This window comes from Strix uralensis, chromosome 2 (assembly GCF_047716275.1).
Source record: "Strix uralensis isolate ZFMK-TIS-50842 chromosome 2, bStrUra1, whole genome shotgun sequence".
NCBI lineage: Eukaryota > Metazoa > Chordata > Aves > Strigiformes > Strigidae > Strix > Strix uralensis.
Genome location: NC_133973.1, coordinates 71,757,552 through 71,780,920, shown reverse-complemented (window position 1 = coordinate 71,780,920; position 23,369 = coordinate 71,757,552). Strand labels below are relative to the sequence as shown.

Below are 23,369 nucleotides of genomic sequence, written 5' to 3'. Positions count from 1 at the left end.
GGGTTTTCAGGGGTACGTTTTTCTACTAGTCATGTGTTTAACATAATGACCAGGAACTGGTGTATGCTGAACTTCTTTCAAAGTGGAGGAGTGGTGCTTAGAGAAATAAGTATGTGTGCTCCATACCATTCCACACCACATTTGTAACTCACTTCACTCCCCTCTTCCTTTCAATCAGTTTTTGGTTTTTTTTAACACATACGGAAAGTATGGATTGTTTTTTTTCCTGTTTCTTAAGATGTGGTGTTCTAGTTGAATAATGTTTTCTGCATTGGATAAACAATAATTCCTTTATGTCTGTTTCATGTTATATAGTGTAAATATGAGTTTGTAATACAGTTGTTGCACTTGAATTTTCCTTATCACACAGAATGTTTTGTTATCCAGATCTGAAGATTTTATTGACCTTCTATGCACCAAAGCTTTGACAGTTTACCACCATTAATTATTGTAGCATTTAAGTTATTAGCTGCTATTATAATTAGGATCTCTCATATTCTGTATCCTCATATTAACATCACCATGCATTTAAAATCATTCCATGTCTTCAGTGTTACAGGCCATAAGCTATTGTGAACTGATCAGGAGTGTTAATGCAAAATGCTTTGGGGGAAAAAAAAGCAAATGTGGAAATGGTGGTATTCGGTCCAAAGGTTCAGTGTTTCTATTTTTGTGAAACTTTAGTCATGGTAATAATAGTACCTTATGTTTATGCAATTCTGTAAATTATATGTGTACAGTTACAAATACACTGGAAGGATGGAGAAACTGAATTGGAAGGTAGGTTCAAGCCATTGTCAGCCCCTCTTCACATGGCTTACGCAGTGTTTCCATTAATTAGTATTTGCCATAAATTGAAACCAACCAATATTAATTGGGTGTTTTGCATAATCTTGCCAAAACACAGTAATGTGTATATAGTGACGTAAAACATAGGAAAAATAATATATATTGTGCACTTCATTTGTGAATGGGAGAAGCCATCTTTAGTAGGTGACTGCCTTTTGAAAATATAAAATGGATGTATATCTGAATGTTGCATTGTACTGTACAGTATGCATATTGTTTGTGGTTGCATATATCAATTAAGTGTTTTGTTTTATATAAAAAGGACATCTGTTATGTACAGTTGAAATAAATTTTGCATTTGATAGACTATGACTTTAATATTTAATTATTACACAGGGGGAAAGGACAGCATAACCTGTAACTTCACACTTAACTGCCTCTTCTGCCCATGCCTCCTTTCTCTCCCTCCCTTCTTCCCGGAGGAATCAGATGCTGAATTGAAAGAGCTTTTTTGACATAAGTGTGTAATCTTTGTTTAATGTAGTTGACAACTACAGGAAATTCAATGTAATGTGAAGTATGTATCCTTCTGTATCCTCTTTTTTTTTAAGTAACTATTCAGAGATGTTGCCATCTATGGAATGTTCTTCTGTGGCCTCCCTCTCCCCTTAATTGATTTTATTTTATTCTTTTTCATTTTTTGGATGGTGTATTCTCAGTAAAAGCATGGGCTGAATTATTGGAACAATCTAAAACCTACTTTGCAGGTCCAGTTACTAGAGAGAAATTTTATGAATATGATATTGGTTTCTATCACCTTACCTATTTTCAAGATCCAATATTACAACATTATTCTCTTTAAAAGAAGAGTTATCTTTAGTGTTTCTACTAAAAGATGCTCATATTTAAGTAAATTTAAATAAAACAGTAACAAAATATACATACTAAATTGCTTACATCAGAATAAACGAAGTAATCACCTATTTCTATTAAAAGGTCATAGTATTTTTAGCTATGATTTCAGCAACTCTAGCTGTAGCCCTACAGCCCTCTGGTTGGAAGTTTTTGTATTGGTTAGTAAAATATAGGAAGTCTAGTGGGATAGTTCTTTCCAAATGTTGTCTTAGAAGTATCCCACTTCTTCAGATGGCATATCTTGTCTTTCAAACTCCTCAGTCTGTTCTTATATGATTAACACTTACATATGGAGTATGTGTTTCAGTCCACTTTAATTATTTTCATTTTACTTGTCAAAACATTTTGCTGTAAACTGTGTAGATCTGTCATCTGAGTCATGCGGGTTTTTTTCCTATTTGTGTATCACTAAAAAAACCCAGACAACTTCATGCCAAAACCTTTCTTGTTACTCCCAAGAATTTGCAAACAATGGTGTATTTTATACAGTGAACTTAAGTTTGGCTTGATGTTTGGATTCTGATTTGTTGTTATCTGTACAAAGATATTAAAGGGCTCCCTTTTGACTTTGGCAGATCTGTAGCAAGAAGGATTTTTTTTCAGTGCTTTAATCTCAACACACGCAGAGTCTGGGAACACCATTTTTAGGATTCTTCCTATTAGGACCTCATTAAAGATTCACTGAGAAAGAGAAGGTTAATTTGGCAGGTCTGCTCATCCACTTTAACATCTTTAATGTAACTAATGCAATGAAACACTGAATGTTTTAAATGACAAGTAATTCTTATTTTTTTGTCTAACATTTGCTTCTCCAGGAAATTTACATATCTGTACTTACCAGTGGCTAATGGTAGATCTAAACGGTTGTATATGCACAGAATTGTTTTTCAGTGGCAAGTCAGACTTCTGTCTTTGAAGCTCAAGCAAATAATTTTGAAGAGCTTCTTAGCTTATGTAGAGAGCCTAGTAAAGTTGGGAAAAAACAGAGTTGTGTATTTACAAGTACTGTTTCTAATTTTGACCTTTATTGTGCCTTGTTCCCCTCTTTACCTCTCCTAGTATGGATATGAAAAAGCGAAGAAAACAGCAATACTTAAAAGCTGTGCAACAAGAATTATTGCTGATGGCCTCAAATTATGTCGTGCATTTCTCAAAATTAACTGTCATCACCACACGTCTAACTTCCATAGCTTAAATTAGGACCCTCATAGACAGTGGAAGAAGGCAAACTTTTTGGAGAGTATCACTGTGCAAGTACTTAGGTTGAGCCTTCTCCAAATGGCCAGCTGGAGGAGGGAACCGTGTTCTTGATTGACTGAGGAGAGCTGGCTTTTAACTGAGGCCTTAAGGTTAGCTGCTTTTAAGTAGGTGATGTGAATACCCACCTCTATTTTACTGTTGGCTTAAGTGGTTCCTGGACAGACAAGGTCTTTGAACATAGGTGGAGACTTAATATCTGGTTAAAGTGAAAAGGTATCTGAATTTTATCCCCCTTCTTCTCTTTCCTTCCCTCCTGCCTGATGTGTTAAGATCTGTGCAAAACTTCTGGACTCTCTTCACATGTGTCTGCTAAATGATTCAGAGCAAAGGACCAGACTGATTACCAGTACAGCTCCTTCTGAAGCCTGGCTTCTGTGAGCAACTGTCATGGTACCATATCAACCATTTTTTAACATGTCATGCTCCCTTTGGAGGAGAGTGAATAAAAGGCAGTTGTGCAGTTATGCTTGTAAACAAACATCACTGAGAACCTCTGTGGCATTCAGTCTGCACTCTGGTTTCTTCCTGTTTTGGTGTTAAGACTGTACTCCAGGGATGGGAGTGATGTTCTTCTGGTTTCAGACTGGTATAAAGTGGACTTATGTCATGAAGTCTTTCAGCCACATAATACACATAATATCCAAACAGCTTCCCTTGTTTCCAGAAATGCTCAGAACTGCTTGCTGGCCTGGCTGATTGATTAGGCTGGAAAGGGGATCAGACACTGAAAATTAAAAGCAGGGGGCTGTTACCCCCAGGCCTGTTCTTGTATCATGGGTGTTGCTCCACATTACGCAGTGGGTATTGCTAAGGTCTCTAGCCCTGGTCTCAATGCAGGTGGGCTGTGTTATTATTTGCTTCACTCTGGAGGCTAAATTTGCTAAACCTATAATTTAGGGTACAGTATTGGCAAAAAGCATGGTAATTCTCCCCTCTAGGGCTGGGAGATATATTAATATTCTATAGATACCTTTATTTTCGTGATGAAATTTAATTGATGGAAACTTAGTTGAATCTTGATCATAGTGGTCAGCTGGTTTACCTTAAATATGCAACAGACTTCTGAACAGTGGGGTCATTCTTCCAAGACCCTGGATTTAGGAGTTCCCCGTTGAAAAATTAGGGCAACTTATTCAGCCTTAATGCTTGTTTGCTAATCTTGAAGTAATTGTCTGGGTTTGCCAAACATCCTCTCTTCTCCCTTCCACCTTTGTTCCTCCAGTACCCCCCAAAAAAAAGGAAAAGCAAATGAAACACTGTGTTGTAAAGCTTGGGGGGAGAGGCTCCTCTTTTTTTTTTTTTTTCCCTATTAAACTTAGTACTTTTGGTTGTATTGTCTCAAGGTCATTTAGGGCCAGAGTTGTTGCAGGTCAATTTAAACATTATCTTTTGGCCCGTTTGACTTGGAATGAGACTGAGTAGTGTTTTGTAATAAAATTCAGTGTGAAACTTGGATGCTTAGGATTGAGGAGTGGCAGATACAGCAAACCGAAGTAACTTTTGATTCTTCTGCCCTAATTCATGAAAATGTGGAATACGTCTCAAAGAGGTGTTTAGGATTATCTAAGTGGCAGGAACTTCCTAGACTGTCCTTCTAGTACAACTCTGTGTGAAATACCCACTGTGCTATAATACAAACCACTCTTCATGTCCTAAAGCTGTAGCTTGTAAAATTTTCTGAAGAGAAATGGTCACATAGAGAATAAGACATAAAGAACCTGGTGGAGACATAAGGTGCAATTTAGGGAATATTGCCAAGTGCCAGTAGTGAGGTGACTCTGAAGTTCCTTCCAGACATATAATTTCCAGAAAATGCATTGTAAAAAAACCAAAACAAAACACCTTCTCGCATAAATGGTGCAGAAAAGCAGGACAGTGAAGTAGCTTTGTTTTGCCTTCAGAACTTGACACATCAAGTCTGATCTTACTGTGCATGTACTCATTTGATGACAGGGTCCTTTGTTGCAGGCTAGATATGCTGTGTGTTTGTACCTCTGATACTTAGCAAGTGCTTGTAGGGTTTAGAAAAAAAAACAAAAAAACAAAAAAAAACCCACCCAACACAAAGGAAAAAAAAAAAAAAAAACACCCACCAAAACTCACAGGATGCAAACCAAGATAAAGGAGAAAGTGGGGGGGGGTTGCATAAGTATAAACCATAAGAGCAGCAAGGGTTCTGAGATACCCTCGGTCATGCGACTTTATTTTTATCAGAGCAATGAAGGCAAGGGTGAAACTTGCGATGTCCTGAATTCCATGGTAGTTAATGTTTTGTGGCACAGTAAGGTCAGTGTTCACAGCAACAGTTTTGCATTGTGTGTGTATGTGTACTGTGTGGTTTCCTTGTCTGTATAATGTTGGTGAACATTTTGTTTTTAATGAAACTGAGTTCTGTGTCTTAGTAATATTGTTTACTGTGCTATGCTGTACATACATCAAGATACGCTGGTGTAGACATCTGTTTTACATGCATGTGTGTATATAACTGTACAGCTGGGACATTTTTTTTTTAAAGCTGTCTACTCCATGCTGTTTCTGCTTTGCAAGGACCCGTGTTACTCTGACCAGGCAAAGACAGTTGGATGCAGCTCTATGCAGAGAGAAATGCAATGCACTGCTCCATTTGCTTGAAGGGAGTCATGGGTGAGAAACGCGTGGCAGTTCTCTCTGGTCAGTGTCTCCCTCAGTGTGTGCTGGGCTGAGGTGTTCCACATTGGTACAGAGACCCAAAAGGTAGTGATCTGGTAGCAGCTACTGCTGATTAATTTCTAAAATAACATTTAGCTCGGTGTTCTATGCTCCCAGGCTGAGAAGCAGAGCAGTAGCCAGTTAACTGAATTAAACATAAGACAACTTTTTACAATTAGAGATTGACAGCGCAAACAGGGAAATGTCCTTGAGCTCCATACAGAGTTTGGATGTGCTTGTTTTATAGGTTGCTCCTTCCCTGGAGAATAAGTGGAAGGGTATTAACCCTTAAAAGATTTCTTCACCCTGTAAGATGAAGAACTTACAGCTTCCAAGGACGAGATTCTGTTCTCAAATCTGCAGTTACCTTTATTCCATAAAATTTTGACCATCATGTAGCAATATGTTAGACCTTTACTGTTAGCTTAAGAAAACTTTTCTTTATTAAAGGACATTTGTCATTGCTTGCTAAAATAGTTTAACTAGTTTAACGTGTACTGCTAAACTGTAGTTCCTACAAGCTTATTGTTCAGAACTCAAGACTGCAGCTGTCAGGGAAGTTAGTATTTTCCGATGAGCTTGAGTTCTTTCATTTTTTGTATGTTTAGATTATGTATTTTATCATGAACTTTAAAAGAAAAGCACTGTTTTAGCAAAGCAGCTGTTCAGCAAGAGCTAATGAATTTCTCCTGAGAGGCATGCACACTGTAGTACCTAGTTATCAGTTCAAACTGTGGTAGGCTTAGGGTATTCCTGATTAATGAAAGTTCATTACAGTGAATTGATAGGCAAGGGTACCTTGTTTGTTAAAACTGGTATCTTGGTTAAAATATGCAAGAACTTTAATGCCTTATTTGCTGTACTTGAATTCTGAACAAATGCTTAGACAGCAGTTTATTTACAGACCTTCTTTAAAAAAAATGCTTGTCATTTGTTGCAGCCTAATTAACATTTCTAGTGTACATACTTTATGTATGTATGAATGGATGCACATCTCTGAGCTGTAGATTTTTTGATTCAGAGCTACTACTTTAGAATCTATATGTATTATCTTGATGTTACAAATTATAATGATTGTGGAAAATGTTTGGAAGATTTTGGAATGTTTTGAGGTTTTACTGTCAAGCCATTAAGTACTTTTAAAAACATTTATTAAACACAAAGCATGTATTTCATTTGGTAGGAATTTATTATAGTACTAAAAGGCTATCTGTAAGAGTATGTGTATGTATATGTGTGTGCACACACAATTGTGTGTTTATAGTGTTTCAGGGGAAAGGGGTTTTAACTTTTTTTTTCTTCCATCACTGTATCATTTGATACCACTATTCTGCTCCTTACAGATTAACTGATTTAGAGTGGAACTATTTCTTGGATTTGTATCAGTGTGAGATCAGAATCTGTCCTTGAGGCTTAAATCACTGTTACTTAAACACATCTGTCTCTTTCCGAGTCAGCTATGGTGAATTTGTATAGCTTTTACTGATAGTTGAGCAGTGCGCTGTTTGAACAGTGTAGCATCCCCATTGATGACACAGGAGTTTTGTCAGCCGCAGTACAGGAATGTCAGACAATTTTTTGTTGTTATAAGGCTGTGGTTTCAAATGTAAAAAATGCGTCAGTAACTTGCGTGTGTGGAGGGATGGGGGAAATGGAAAATGATATACCTTGGTCATGCAACTGTATCATGCAGTGAATGAAATCATAATCTTTAAAATGCCCTAGCAATATTTGTGAGTTGCTCATTTTGTAATTTATTTTTACAACAGGTTCCCGTAAAGAGTCAGCTCCTCAAGTCCTGCTTCCAGAAGAAGAAAAAATTATTGTAGAAGAAACTAAAAGTAATGGTCAGACTGTTATAGAAGAGAAGTAAGAGAACATTTAATGAATGATGGATTAAACCAGTAAACTTTGTACTCCTCTTCCTCCTCCTGTCTCCCATTATAGTAGTGTGTGTATGGTATATTTGTAGTAGGGAACAGAGCTGTTTGGAGTATGCTGCTAGTACTTTAAGTGCAATTGGCCTTCATTTACATGCCTGTTGTCTGGTTTTTTTGTATATGCTGTGCAATTTATTCCTTTGGTGCCAAGAAAAGTGATATGTTTCACTTGTATACAATTTTTCCAAGTACTGTAGGATTTGAATATTAAATTGATGTCATCTTTCTAATTAGTGTATAGCATCATTCTATTTTTTTGTAAGGTGTATGCTGGAAATGAAATACAGTTCTGCTACAGAAAGCTGTAATACAGAAACCAGTATAGGTCCATATGTGCCTGAGAGGTGTATCCTGTCGCAGAAGCTGGTAACGGGTCCTTGCCTTACTGAATATAAATCAGAATAAAAGACAGTTTTTTTAACACAAGTTTGAAATTAACCGTTAGCTGTCGTTTTGGGGCTTTTTTAATGCATTTCATCTAGCAGTTTTGTCTAGTATAATAGATTTAGACATGTATTTTTGAAAACCGTTGTAACAGATCATCTTTTTTTCATTTTAGAAGCCTTGTTGACACAGTATATGCATTAAAGGATGAAGTACAGGAGTTAAGACAGGTTGGTAACTTGCTGCATTTATAGTGACATGGAGAATGAAAAGATGGAAGGCTTGTAAAAAATAAATATGGCTTGCAAGTTGATTCACTTTGACAGGACTGAACTTGAATTTTTGGACTAGATTTGCATTTAAAAGACATACCAGTTTGACAAAAAGCACACTTTTTTGTGGTTGTCATCAGTCCTTGGAGCACCAACCTTTGAGAATAGCGTTAAGTATCCTCTCTCTGAGGAGACTTATTTATTCATTTATTTTTGGATGTTACTACTTGTGAAATGTTGAAAGCATTAAACCAATTCAGTTCTGCTGCATCACCAGCAAAATAAGCTTATAGAGACTGTGAAATAGTATTTGCTCTAGAATGTATAATTTTAGTAGTATAAATGTCTGAATCTATTTAGGCCTTTAATAACAGTCTTTCAGTAACCTGAACATCTCTTATGAATCAGTTTTTAAAACCTCTCATTTCCAGAGATGAGAGTCCTTTTCAGTGTCTATCACATGGCCTTTTTTTAATGAGGTCTTCAGGTTAGCTTAGGGTGCTGCTTTGTCACATTGGGGAATTGTGCAGGATCTCAGCTGAGTTGCTGCTATGAAAGCTGCAGGTGATGTTTTAAGTATCCAAAGTAAGTGTTTAAAAATATCTTTTTCTTGTCAGGGCACAGCCTGTATAAACCATATTAATGCTGCTGCATGTAGACATTGCTTAAAGTGTAGGTGAAAACGCATTAAATTATCCTCACTCCCCAATGTGTGAATTTGTTAACTGACCCTAACAGTTCTGTCTCAGAAGTTGGATAAAATCTCCTGTGTTAATGGAAAATGGATTTGTATTTAAATTACTTCAGGTTTTTGGCTGTAAACATGAATCCAAATTCTTTGCCCATCTGTAAGCATGCCCAGTATTTCTAAGGATGTCATGCATGTTCCTTGAAATAGGACAGTTGATGTCTTAAATACTTAAATTCTGCTGTTTTCAACATACAAAGCATGTGTATCCAAGGTTTGATGCAAGTTTGATAGTCTTTTAATATCAAGTAGTACAAGCAGCAGTAACAACCCACTGCTTTTGTACAAGGGATGAACATGCTGCCTCGCTGAGGCCCCACAGATCTCTGTGACCCTAAATAAGAAGTCACCTTCTGAACTTCAAGCAACACCTCTCTTTTCTGGCCTTTTCAAATAGATCATTTCTTCAGAATTTTGCATCTTCCAAAGCCAAGACCTATTAAAGCCTGAGGTCATTTTCTTATGTATCAGGATGCTTAGAAGCATTTACTGGTCTGCTGTTGTGACATTGCCAGCTGGAGAAGTGGCAGAAATAACCTCCAAGCTGGGAGGATCCTGAGTGACCAAGGGCTTTATGGACAAAGGCTCTCTGGGAGTACGTAGTGGGAGTGTAGGCACCAGACTGCCTGCCAGTGAGAGTTACCGTGCAAGGTGGGACTCTTCCCGTAGCAACTTCCATAGGTTATTCGTAGCTGGTGCTTCACGGGCACTTTACCAGTACAGTCCTGAATTAGCGGTTAAAAAATAAATAAATGAAAATAAATTCAGTCTGTACCTACAAGAAAAGAATGAAATTTCTGAGTTTCTCACCAGACTTGAGGAGGGAATGGAGTTAATAAGACGGCAACTGTTGATCCCATTCTGTTTCTAGAAATGTCTGTAAATGACAGCTGATGGGAGTCCAGTGGGACTCCTGGATTGCGGACCCGTGTTAGTTAAAGACCTGTAGACTTGTTGTCTTGGGGCCTTATTATGATGTTTTCTTATCTTCTGGTTGCTTCCCTGCTGTTGCCAACATCACCTTGGCCTCTACAGGATTAAACAATGTAAGCATTACTGTGGTTTGGTCAGTGACATCCTTACAAGTCCTGTTGTTCACGGTATTTCAATATTACCTGATGGTGCTGAATATTGAGAACTGACTCACTCATTAATACACATGCAGAGTGATGGTGTTCTTTGAAATTCAGACTCCTCTTAGACTGTTGGTAGCCATCTGTCTGGTTTAAAATTTAGTCACAAAACACTTTGCAGAGAACATAATTGTTTTCAAGATACTCCTTTCAACTATTTACTTTCCTAATGAAGCCAGTTAATAGTTATAATCACAGGAGTCTCTTAGAGGGGATATTTATTCTTCTTATTGGTCCATTTCCTTTCTTCATTAACGACAAATATATTCTACTCTTCATTGATCAGATTTGAGCAGAAGAATTCAAGATTATTGACCATCTGTTACTAGCACTTGCATTATAAAGTATAAATAGGAAATAGCTGTTTCCATTTGGTGGTTTTTGTTGCATTGTGTGAAGTAACTGTGTGTAACTTGTGAAATTTTAATGGAAGGCTTTGCTTTTGAACAGCTACTAGCAGGCTCACTGAGAAGAGCTGTCAGAATTTGTAATTGACAATGTATGTGTGGTCAGAAAAGATCTGTTATAAAAAAAACCCAAACAAAACAAACAAACAAAAAACCCGACAAAAACCAAACAACAAACCAGCAATATTTCTGTTTCTATTAAACAGGATAACAAAAAGATGAAGAAATCATTAGAAGAAGAACAAAGAGCTCGCAAGGACTTGGAGAAGCTTGTTAGAAAAGTTCTAAAGAACATGAATGATCCATCTTGGGATGAAACCAACTTATAACTATTTTTTTCCTTTTTTTTTTTCCCTTTTTCTTTCTATTGAAAGACCAGTTGTAAAACTGAGCTGGGAAGCCTTCTGACATTAGTCAGTGTTGCATCAAGAGCACTACAAAACAGGATTTAACTGGATCTAGTGATTTCTTGCTCTGAACATATAGAAACAGTCAAGCCATTTACTGAAGCAATCTGTACTTTTAAGTGTGGAGACCATGGATCCTGAACTCTACTAAACTAATTTGTTTGCATCTAAATTACCTCATTTTGCAGCACCTGACTAAAAGTCCATGTTTTTCAGTGGCTTTTTAATTAAATATATATTTTTCTTGTAAATATCTGTAATTTTGAATGCATATGTGATTGATGTATCAGGGCTGATATGTTATTTTTTTCTCTTGTTATTATAATGGTCACAAGTGTTAGAAATGACGGCAGTACTGTCTTACCTAAAAAAGGTTAGAGTTCTTTGTGGGTAATTATGGATTTGTTCCAAATTACCCGCTCATCACACATGCAGATTTAAAAACCTGTTTTTCCTATTGACCACTGTATTTAAATCTTTCACTGTTATTTATGTCTGTGCATACATTTTTTAACAGTTTACAATTCTTTAAGAACAGTATTAAAATACAGAAAATTGCTTATTAACAGTAGAAACAATTTTTAACAAAACTAATGCCCATGATTCACGTTCATGTACACTTGTTTGGCAGACTCATCTGTTGTGCTTTGGCCACCAAAAGACTGATGTACTTGCCTCCTTTTTATGATTGTGATTTTTAGGTGTTTATGTACTACATTTTCTATTGTTGTGCTTAAACATACAGCTGGCTGATAATTTAATAGATCATACAGTTTGTTAACGCAAAAAAAAAATCAATCTAATCCAGAATTTTGTGAATAAATTGTTGCTATTTATATTTTATGGTCATAACAATTAAATTTTAGCTAACCTTTGTGCATAAGACACTTGGGCTAGGCCGAACTTCATTCAGAGCTTTGTTTCTATACCACTATGTAAGACCCTGTTTGGAATTCCCAGACTGTGGAAGCAGTCATTCCTTTCCCACCCTGTTTTCTCAGCATGTTGCTGGTTTCTGTCCTGCTAGGATTTAAATGGAAACAAATCTGGAAATAAGATTTTTTTTTTTTAATCATACTGTAGTTCAGAATTTGCACTGCTGACAGATTTGAAAATACATAAATGAACATTTATTCCCTAGTGTGATAGGTGCAATTACTGCAGTCTTTTCTTGTATTTAAAATAGGAGATGCTACATCACTGCAAATGGTGAGCTTCAGTTGGAGCACTTAAAATACTAATGCCATTAAAGCTCATAGTGTTTCACTGATTTCAGCAAACTTTGAATTAAACTCCAGACAGTGCAGTTTTCTGAGGGGGATTTTCTTCAGTTAACTGTCAGAAGTGCAGGTATAGGACAGACCTGAGTCGCACCTTTTGTCATCCTGTCATTCTAGTGCCCTTTAACTCCTGTCAAATTTAATGGTTGGACTTGAGCAAATGTTTATATGAACTTTAATGAGTTGGAGCCAGGATGATTAGGGTGGTAAGAATTGTCATGCACATTTTGAATCTAATGAAAAATCTATTTTTAAAGCTATCCACTTTTCTCAGCCAAGAACAGCTTTTTTAAATAGGAAAATGTCAATGATTACATACTTGAGAAACAATTCTGTGGGAATGGATACTTAAAAATCTGAATAGACAATTAGTTGTGTGATTTAAAAAGCTGAATATATTTGTAGGTATTTTAATTTGTGTTTCTACAATTTAAAAATGTCTTCCTTTAATTCTAAATGAGGAGACTGGGTAAGAAAACAGCGTGTCAGAGTGTCAGAGTTAGCTGTATTCACAGAACTTTAAATTTATGATAAATCTTGATACCAAAATCTCTTCCTGTTGTTTGCAGTTGCACAGAAATGTGGACTGACATTTAATATTTATCTTTGTATTTAGAAAATGCTCTTGCTAAAAGCTAAGTGATACTCAACCCTGCAAATTCATAGAATCTTGGCTAAATTTAGATTTGGGAATGCCGATGTAATTAGAATTTTGCTAACATTTTTACTTTCTGACATTCAAGCTATTTTCAAAGTAATTTTTAATTTTCAGTTGAGCATATGTGAAAGGACATTCCAGAGGAAGAAGTACAAAAGGAAAACATTAATCTTAGCAGTATTTAGCAACTTTTAACTCAGGAACAACTTCCATCATAACAATTTGTTTTACATTATAATGTAAGGAGTGGCGTTGCTATGTAAATTTGCTGACTCTTAGTACCTGTGATTATTATAATTTCTGACAGTACCCCCATACTGACATCTAATGAACATGCCTTAAACACTGGGATTAAGCAGTTGTTAAATATGACCAGGATTTAGGGACTGATTTTATTCAAGATGGATTGGGATGACTAATTTTTACAAAATAAAAAAAAAAAAAAGGGGGAAAAAAAAAAAAAAGGAAAAAAAAAAACCCACCTAGTATTGTAGGTAGCTTTTGTCTCTAGTGCAGAGAGTGAGCTTCAGGCTTTTGGGAACCAAGGAGTATCTGAACTTTTTTCTTTGACAATTTGTTATACTGTATATAGATTGTAAATTTCATGATGGACCTTCTGAATTGTTGGAAACTTTATATAAGCATGGATAAATGGGGCACTGTTTATTTAACCTATTAAAGGGTTATTTCTTTGCTCTCATCATTTAGGGATGAGGAGATGAAGCCATTTCTTATCCTGTAGATGTGAAGCACTTTCAGTTCTGAACTGTCCAAAATGTAGCATAACATTTCTCTGTACTTACTGATGTATGCGTGTTTGTCTCACCATGTCATGACATCTTAAAGACTGAACAACTGACTGCCTTTGTACAAACCTTCTTAATGCCAACCATTTAGGGAATTTAGAGTGTCTGTATACGGTATCTGTGGAGAACTCAAGTTTAGTTTATATGTCACAATAATATCTTGGTATCGACTACTAAAGTGTTTATGCTACATTGTTGTAATTAAACCATGATTTTTCCCCTACCCTATGAAGTGTTACATTTCATCTAATATGTGGGCTATGAGATAAGAAGGAAAATTGCTTTAATTTTTTAACCTTTCATATAAATAACCTCTGTTATTTAATAGTTGATATACTATCTTGAAAGGGGTTTTCACAGTCTTTTATAATAGCAGATTGATGCCTGGAAAACAAAACAAAGCGAGGGTTGTTTAGAAGGGTGAGAAGGATGATCTTAACTGTCTTGCACTGAGGAATTTTTACTTTCTTTGGCAGGCTGACCTGCTAGGGTTATGTAAGAGATGGAGATCAAAGGCAGAAGATAATGAAAGGGTAGAAGGCAAGAAACAATAGTACATCAAATCGCTGCATAAATAAACTAAAATACATGTCTACATGCATGATTTATCTGAGTAGACCTGAAATTTGTGATAAGTGTGTATCATAGGGATATCATTTGGTTGGTGCTACCTGAAATAGGGGAAGGGGATGATTTTTATGGTAGGACCATCATCAATATTGCTTTATGCAGGATGATGGGATGGGTAAAGGAAAGTGTTAGGGAGTCCTTTATTTGGAAAGATGGTTTCAGGCTTTGGACAAGGCATTTGAAGGGGTTAACTGAGCTTAGGTGTGTGAAATAATACATCTATTCAACTTAGTTTAGCAAGGAGGTATACTTAAAAAGAACAGAGGACTTTGTGTAGCATTTTATAACTTTTGTCAGAAGAGATCTCCTATTTTCCAACTTTTCTCTTGGTTCATCACTGTAAAGACAGGTATTTCCCATAATTCGAAACTGTCGTTTACTTGTCACTTTAAGTGTTTTGTGAATTTTCTTTTTGGGTGTGTGTTATTGTGGTGGGTTGACCATGGCTGGCTGCCAGACCCCCACCCAGCTGCTCTCTTACTGCTCTTTCTCAGCAGGAGATGGGAGAGGGAATAAGAAGGAAAAGCTTGTGGGTTGAGATAAAATACACTAATTTCTAGCCATTTAAAGAGTTGGATGGTGAGCAACAAAGAAAAACTAAGCCGCCTTTACCCTACCCCAGTCCTCCTTTCCAGACTGAACTTCCTCATTCCTGATGCCCCTATCTTCCTCTCTCCTCTCACCAAGCAGCGCAGAGGCATGGGGACTGGGAGTTGAGGTCTGTCTGTGACACTTCCTCTTTCCTGCTCCTCCTCCTTTGTGCTTTCCCCTGCTCTGGTATGGGTCACCTCCATGGCCCACAGTCCTTCAGCTGGAGCACCTCCTCCCCCTCCTTCGCTGACCTGAGTGTTCACAGGACTGTTTCTCACACTTTTTTCTCACTGCGGCACTCAAACATGCTTTCCTGGAGGCACCGCCATTTTGGCTGAGGGGCTCAGCTGTGTCCTGAACTGCTGCTGCTTGTCCAAGATGTATCTAATTTACATCCTGTTGGAGCTGCTACACCCAGTGGGCTCAGCAGTTTAGGTGCACAACCTGCTGTTAGCTACTTGCAGTGGACACCTTTGTTAGCTATGATAGGGCAGGAGATGGGAAAGGAAGGAGTATGTAGCAACTGTTGATTAAGGGAGTGAGAGGCCTAAATAGTCAGGAGAGGTGTGGGTGAAATGTGTGTGTATCTGTATGTATGCCACAAGTCCCACAGTGCTGATGCTTGAAGGGTCCCAGAAGTGTGGTGTTTGCACTTTGGAGAAATGTTGAGATGAATTTACTCTGCAAGGCATGCTTCATAATCTGGAAAAGGGCTGTAGTAAACTTGCTGTATTTCACCTTGTGTACTCTGCACTTGAGCTTTCTCTTTAATTCATATGAAATCAAATATCGTCTTGGAAGGGGAGATGAGCCTGGATTTGGAACTAAGTTAACCTCCTGAGCTTTTCATTAATTTGAGTGGCTGCCCTTAAGCCACCATTCAGGCCCAAATCTAATTCTTGTAGTGTTAGAAGGGAATGAGCTACAGTTACTGTGAAGTTACAACTGTGTCACTACTTACCCAGTACAGATCATAGCAGTCCAAGATTTGCTCAGGTGCTCCCATTAGTTCCTGAATGTCTTCACTGATTTCGTTGCCTTCCTCAGTTGAACATGCACAGGCTCTCCTTTATGCATGGCAGAGCTTACTTCTGTGCTTTTACCCCAAGAACAGTCTTGAGCAGCCATGAATCTGTGCGGTCCCCCATTTGCCTGGCTGGGTATGCCTGCAAGGATATCTGCTGGTTTTCCAATTAACATGGCACTGCTAACAAGCCTGGGCAGTTAAGGCCCTGTGCATGTCTCACCATATCCTTCAGACTCTGCGTAAGCAGTGAGTCTGATCATGAGGATGGTTTTAGACTGACATGTAAAAGTCGATAGAGACTGATACAGTGAGAAAGCTTTTACCTACTGCTGCGCACCAGTCCCAGAAATGTGGAGTGCAGTATGTGATACCCAGGATATCATAGAATCAGAATACCTCAAGTTGGAAGGGACCCATAAGAACCATCAAGTCCCAACTCCCTGCTCCTTGCAAGACTACCTAAAACTAAACCCTATGACTAACAGCATTGTCCAGACACTCCTTGAATTCTGACAGGCTTGGGGCTGTGACCACTGCCCTGGGGAGCCTGCTCCAGTGACGGACCACCTTCTTGGTGAAAGAATCTTTTTCTAATGTCCAATCTGATGTTATATGTAGACCTGATGAGATTCCTCAATATTTTTTTGTTTGTTTGTTTGTTCTTAGCTGGTGTATTGCTTAGGTTTTGTTAGACATCTTTTGCCTGTCAAGCAGCCTATGACAGCTCTGCATTTGCTGTAGACATAGATGAGTGATACAGAAATAGCATGTTTTTACAGTGTTTTTCCAGCAGGGGACTGTGTTAGCTTCTGCTTTGTCAGAAACTACTCACAGTTTCCCTGAATTTGTTAATATTTGTACTTTTGTATGCTTTTATAACTGACTCGTTAGCTTTTTGTATATTTTGGAGCTGCTTTTCAAGCTCCAGGAAATACAGTCTATTAACCTTTTGTCCTGTAGAACAAAAGTGGACAGTCACAGTTGACAGTGTTCATGCAGCATTTGACCCAGCCATGTGTACGGGATTTGTATGGTTTTTTTAGCACTTACCCCTAGCACGCGTGACTTACCATCACATCTGTACATTCAGCATCACAAGGGCTCTTTCAGCACAATGCACTGTGGAGGTAACACAGGATCAGGTTTATTGTGAGGCAAAATTAAGCAAGGAATTTGGCTGTGACCACTCGTGCGTTTAATCTCAGGCCTTACTCTATGGCAGGCAGAATTTCAGAGGAACTGAGAAACATCCACTGCTACAGGACAGGTTTTACCAGTTTCCACAAGCAGTCTTCATTCTGAGATTGAGTTGAGGAAACATGGGGTTGGTGCAATGCATGCTCCATCCACTGCACTCTCTCATTGCTATCTCTGTACCAAGCAAGATTTCTGCCAGGAATTTAAGATACGGGACTGTTTTACCTGTCCTGGGAAGGAAAGAGAGCAATGTGTTCTTTCCTGGTGACAGAGAGGGAGTATGATGACTACCTTGGACTTGAAGCTAAGTATTTGAAAATACAGGTTCAGCAAAGGGGCCATGCCCTGCCTTGCTCTGCCCTGACCACCCAGTATTCAGAAGGATCTTGTGGCTGTCTTACTTACCATCTTTACTTTGCTGTCATTATGGAATAAAAAAGCATGTCTTCTAGGCTTTTCAGAGCACCAAGACATTTCAAAATTATGAACAGGGAGTGGCAGCCTAAGATGCTTTCCTATTCCTTGCCTATGTCTTAGATTTCACAGAATCACAGAATCGTCTAGGTTGGAAAAGACCTTGAAGATCATCCAGTCCAACCATCATCCCAACATTAACAGTTCCCAACTACACCATATCCCTAAGCACTATGTCAACCCGACTCTTAAACACCTCCAGGGATGGGGACTCCACCACCTCCCTGGGCAGCCTATTCCAACGCCTAACAACCTGTTCTGTAAAGAAATGCTTCGTAATATCCAGTCTAAACCCTCCCTGGCGCAACTTGAGGCCATTCCCTCTTGTCCTATTGCTTGTTACTTGGTTAAAGACTCATCCCCAGTTCTCTGCAACCTCCTTTCAAGTAGTTGTAGAGGGCGATGAGGTCTCCCCTCAGCCTCATCTTCTCCAGACTAAACAACCCCAGTTTCCTCAGCCACTGTCAAAGGATCTTTCTTTTCTCTACAGAGTCACACTATGGTCCTTATGTATCCTTTAGGTTAGGAAATAAACTGGGTTAGTCCAATACGATCCCTAGACCTCATTGAGATGACTCAAGGTTTGTTATCTGATAAAACCTTTCCCCTTTGTGATCAGTTGTCATTTGTGACAGTGCAGTTAGTGTATCACAAAATCATTTAGGTTTAGAAGGACCCTTAAGATCATTGAATCCAACCATAAACCTAACACTGCCCAATGCACCACCAAACCGTGTCCCTATGTGCCATGCCTACACATCTTTTAAATACCTCCAGGATGGTGACTCACCACTTCCCTGGGCAGCCTGTTCCAATGCCTGACAACCCTTTCAGTGAAGAAGTTTTCCCTAATATCCAATCTAAACCTCCCCTGCCACAACTTCAGGCCATTTCTTCTCATCCTATCACTTGTTACTTGGGAGAAGAGGCCAACAGCCACCTTGCTACAACCTCCTTTCAGGTAGTTGTAGAGGGCGATGAGGTCTCCCCTCAGCCTCCTCTTCTCCAGACTAAACAACCCCAGTTCTCTCAGCCGCTCCTCATAAGACCTGTGCTCCAGACCTTTCACCAGCTTCGTTGCCCTTCTTTGGACACGCTCGAGTCATTCAATGTCCTTTTTGTAGTGAGGGGCCCAAAACTGAACACAGTAATCAAGGTGCGGCCTCACCAGTGCCGAGTACAGGGATAAGATCACTTCCCTGTCCCTGCTGGCCACACTATTTCTGATACAAGCCAGGACACCATTGGCCTTCTTGGCCACCTGGGCACACTGCTGGCTCATGTTCAGCCAGCTGTTGACCAACACCCCCAGGTCCTTTTCCGCCGGGCAGCTTTCCAGCCACTCTTCCCTAAGCCTGTAGTGTTGCATGGGGTTGTTGCTACCCAAGTGCAGGACCCAGCACTGAGCCTTGTTGAACCTCATACAATTGGCCTCGGCCCATCCCTCTGTAGAACCTCCCTACCCTCAAGCAGATCATCACTCCTGCTCAACTTGGTGTCGTCTGCAAACTTACTGAGGGTGCACTCGATCCTCTTGTCCAGATCACTGATAAAGATATTCACCAGAACTGGCTCCAATACTGAGCCCTGGGGAACACCACTTGTGACGGTCCACTGACTGGATCTAACTCCATTCACTACAACTCTTTGAGCCCAGCCATCCAGCCAGATTTTTACCCAGTGAAGAGTATGCCTGTCCAAGCCATGATCAGCCAGTTTCTCCAGGAGAATGCTGTGGCACATGGAGTCAAAGGCTTTCCTAAAGTCCAGATAAACAACATCCACAGTCTTTCCCTTGTCTAGTAAGCAGGCCACCTTGTCATAGAAGGAGATCAGGTTAATCAAGCAGGACCTGCCTTTCATAAACCCATGACTGGACCTGATCACCTAGTTGTCCTATATGTGCCATGTGATGGCACTCAGGATGATCTGCTCCATAACCTTCTCTGGCACCGAGCTCAGACTGACAGGCTTGAAGTTCCCTGGATCCTCTTTCTGGCCATTCTTGTAGATGTGCATCATGTTTGCTAATCTCCAGTCAGCTGGCACCTCCCGATTAGCCACAACTGCTGATAAATGATTGAAAGTGGATTGGTGAGCACTTCTACCAGCTCCCTCAGTACCCTTGAGTGGATGCCATCTGGCCCCATAGACTTGTGTATGTCTAAGTGGTGTCACAGGTCCTCTTTGATCATGGGGGTTTCATTCTGCTCCCCGTCCCTGTCTTCCAGGTTCAGGCACTGGGTACCCCAAGAAAATTGGTCTTATTATTAAAGACTGAGGCAAAGAAGGCATTGAGTACCTCAGCTTTTTCCTCATCCTTTGTCACTATGTTTCCCCCTGCATCTAACAAAGGATGAAGATTCTCCTTAGTCCTCCTTTTGTTAACGTATTTATAGAAACATTTTTTACTGTCTTTTACTGCAGTAGTCAAATTAAGTTCTAGTTTGGCTTTGGCTCTTCTAATTTTCTCCCCACATAACCTCACGACAACCTTGTAGTCCTGAGTTGCCTGCCCCTTCTTCCAAAGGTCATAAACTCTCTTTTTTTTTTTTTTTCCCGAGTTCCAGCCGAAGCTCTCTGTTCAGCCAAGATGGTCTTCTTCCCTGCTGGCTCCTCTTTCAACACACAGGGACAGCCTGCTCCTGTGCCTTTAAGATTTCCTTCTTGAAGAATGTCCAGCCTTCCTGGACTCCTTTGCCCTTCAGGACTGTCTCCCAAGGGACTGTCAATGAGGCTCCTAAACAGGCCAAAGTCTGCCCTCTGGAAGTCCAAGGTAGCACTTCTATTGACCCCTCTCCTTACTTCTCCAGGAGTCAAAAACTCTATCATTTAGTGATCGCTATGCCCAAGATGGCCTCCAACCATCACATCACCCCGCAAGTCCTTCTCTGTTTGCAAACAAAAGGCCCGGTGAGGCTCCTTCTCTAGTTGTCTCCCTCACCAGCTGTGTCAGGAAGTTATTTTCCACACACTCCAGGAACCTCCTAGACTGTTTTCTCTCTGCTGTATTGTATTTCCAGCAGATATCTGGTAAATTGAAGTCCCCCACAAGAACAAGGGCTAGCAATCACAAGACTTCTCCCAGCTGCTCACAGAATACTTCATCTGCCTTTTCATCCTGGTTGGATGGTCTGTAACAGACTCCCACCATGATATCTGCCTTATTGGCCTTTCCCCTCATTCTTACCCATGAACACTTGACCCTTTCATCACCATCGTCAGGCTCTAGGCAGTCAAAACACTCCCTAACATACATGGCTACCCCACCACCTCTCCTTCCTTGCCTATCCCTTCTAAAGAGTTTATAGCCATCCATTGCAGCCCTCCAGTTGTGCAAGTCATCCCACCATGTTTCCATGATTGCAACTATGTCATAGTTTTCCAGCTGTACAATGGCTTCCAGCTCCTCCTGTATGTTGCCCATGCTGCGTGCACTGGGTTAGATGCACTTCAGCTGGGCTATTGATCCTGCCACCTTTTTTGGGGAGAAGCCCTAATGCCTATGTGACTGTTCTCAGGTGGTTCCGTGGTTTCTAATGCATCAACTTCTGTGTCTTTGCCGCTGTGTGGACCTCCATCCCCTACCCGCACTGAGATGGCTAAGGTGCTGTGCGCATCAGTATAGAGACATTTCAAATCTGCTCCAGTGCACTCGGCACGTTGTGGAGCCATCTGAAGGACCTTGCTAGCACACCATCCCTCAAACGTTGGTGTGCCGCCCCATAGCTTATCACTAGTAAGCCTGGTTTTAGCTCTTTCCCCCTTCAAGTCTAGTTTACAGCTCTTTCAATGAGCCCTGCTAACTCTTGCACAAAGATCCTTTCCCCCCTTTGAGAAAGGTGTATCCTGTCTGTCACCAGCAGGCCTGGTGTTGTGTAGACTGACCTGTGATGGAAAAATCCAGAATTTTGCCGGTGACACCAGTCATGGAGCCAGGTGGCTGCGTCTTGTTTCTTCCCTTATCATACCCTGCAGGAAAACACTACTTGTTCTCCTGATCCCTTAACCAGTCATCCCAAGGCCCTGAAGTCTCTTGATCACCCTTGGACTTATTGCAACTTCATTGCTACCTACATGAAAAAGCAATAATGGATAATAATCTGAGGGCTGTGCTAGGGTAGGAAGCTTTCTCATAACATCTTTAACCTGGGCTCCAGGGAATCAACACCCTTCCTTAAGAAGTGGGTCTGGTTGGCATATTGGGCTTTCTGTTCCCCACAGAAGAGAGTCTCCTATGACAACAATCCCTCTTTTTTTCTTAATGCAGGTGGTTTTTATGAGGTACATAGGCTGACTTAACCTTGGCAACACCTCCAACCTAGATGGACCATCATCCTTATTGTTTGGTTCCACTTGCAGACCCTCGTACCTATTGTACAAAGGCATGTGAGAAAGTGAGGCAGTCATGGAGGAGATGCACCTGCTGTGCATTATCCCACTGCTGCAGTGAATCCTCACACTTGGATTATACAACAGGATGTACTCTTGTGCACGTTTAGTGTTAGAGTAAAGGATTCTCTAACTCCCATCCGATAGCAGTGTTGGTGAGGGACTACTACCTAGAGGAGTAGATAGTTCACTTGAGGAAAGAAAACAAAATGAGCATTATCCAAACCTGGAGTTCTCAGACATAGGTTGTCATGTCTCACTCTCCTTCACTCTGTCAAACTCTATGCAGGAATCTTGCTTCTGAGATATGACAGTTCACAGACAACTGGGACACAAAGAACATGTCCCATCTTGCATCTCATCTGCTGAATCAGAGGGGGGGTTGGAGGTGAGCTTTGTCTACAAATGTTGTAAGGGAAGAACATTCTTCAATTTTGAGTGGTTGGGTGTGCACACATAGACAACACATCTTGAGCTGGCGAGAGTAATTTTTCCTACTCAGAGAAAAGAAGAAGATAGGTGACTATAATGACCAGATTTACATGTTATTATTTTGGGAAAGTAATAAAGAAATGGATTCAAGAATCTCAAATTATTCTCATTTAACAGACTTGGTTTCTGGTTGAATGTAAAACTTCACTTCTGAGGGCTTGGTGTGTAGAAATATTCCCAGGCCTAGCTTTTGGGCTTGTCCTGGTTGAGCCAGGATAGGGTTAAGTTTCCCCAGCAGTGGGGGAGGAAGCTCTAGCCAGGTTATTATTCATATGCCATGCTGACGTCACGTCCAGGCGCCAGAGCGCGGGAAGAATCGGTGATCGCGTGGGGTTGGCGCAGCCGGGTTTTCTCTCACTGCTGTATTGGTAGATATTTTGCTCTGTTCATTGTTATTACTGTTATTCTTATTGTTATTGTTGTTGTTTGTTGTGTTGCTATTGCACTGTTGTATTAAACCTGTCCTTATCTCAGATCGGGGCTTTGTATTTCACTCCCTTTGTGGGGGAGGGGCAGCGGCCACATGGTCTCAGACCCCGGCAGGGGCTAAACCAATACAGGGCTGTAAAACACATTTATAAATGATCAAATTTATGAGTACAGCATACTTGAGTATCTGCTATGGATAGCTGCACAAATCAACTCTGCATAATTTGCCTGCTGCAGGTTGTAAAATGGAAAAGTTGTTTTGAAAGGACATGGGAAACATACAGTTTGTAGGAGAAATTCAGTCCAGTCCCTTGAAATGGTTTATCTTCTTGGTGTATGCCTGTTATTCTGAAGACAATGAAGACTCACAGCATAAAAATCTGTATTCCAGGTATTTTTGCTTCTGTCAGTTTGTGGTTTATTGGAATCCATTTAGAAGTGCCTTTAAAA

At 39.9% G+C, this 23,369-nt stretch overlaps 1 protein-coding gene across 6 annotated transcripts in view; it reads left to right on the top strand.

The window, feature by feature from the left end:
- ARHGEF7 (Rho guanine nucleotide exchange factor 7) overlaps positions 1-13,910 on the top strand; it is a 128,365-nt gene extending 114,455 nt beyond the window's left edge. For all 6 annotated transcript variants that reach the window (XM_074859256.1, XM_074859254.1, XM_074859259.1 and 3 more), the window contains 3 exons: positions 7,422-7,521; positions 8,152-8,206; positions 10,743-13,910. In XM_074859256.1, coding sequence (XP_074715357.1) covers positions 7,422-7,521; positions 8,152-8,206; positions 10,743-10,865 — 278 coding nt within the window. In that variant the 3' untranslated portion in view covers positions 10,866-13,910. The remainder of the gene's footprint in view (positions 1-7,421; positions 7,522-8,151; positions 8,207-10,742) is intronic.
- Positions 13,911-23,369: the final 9,459 nt, after the last annotated feature.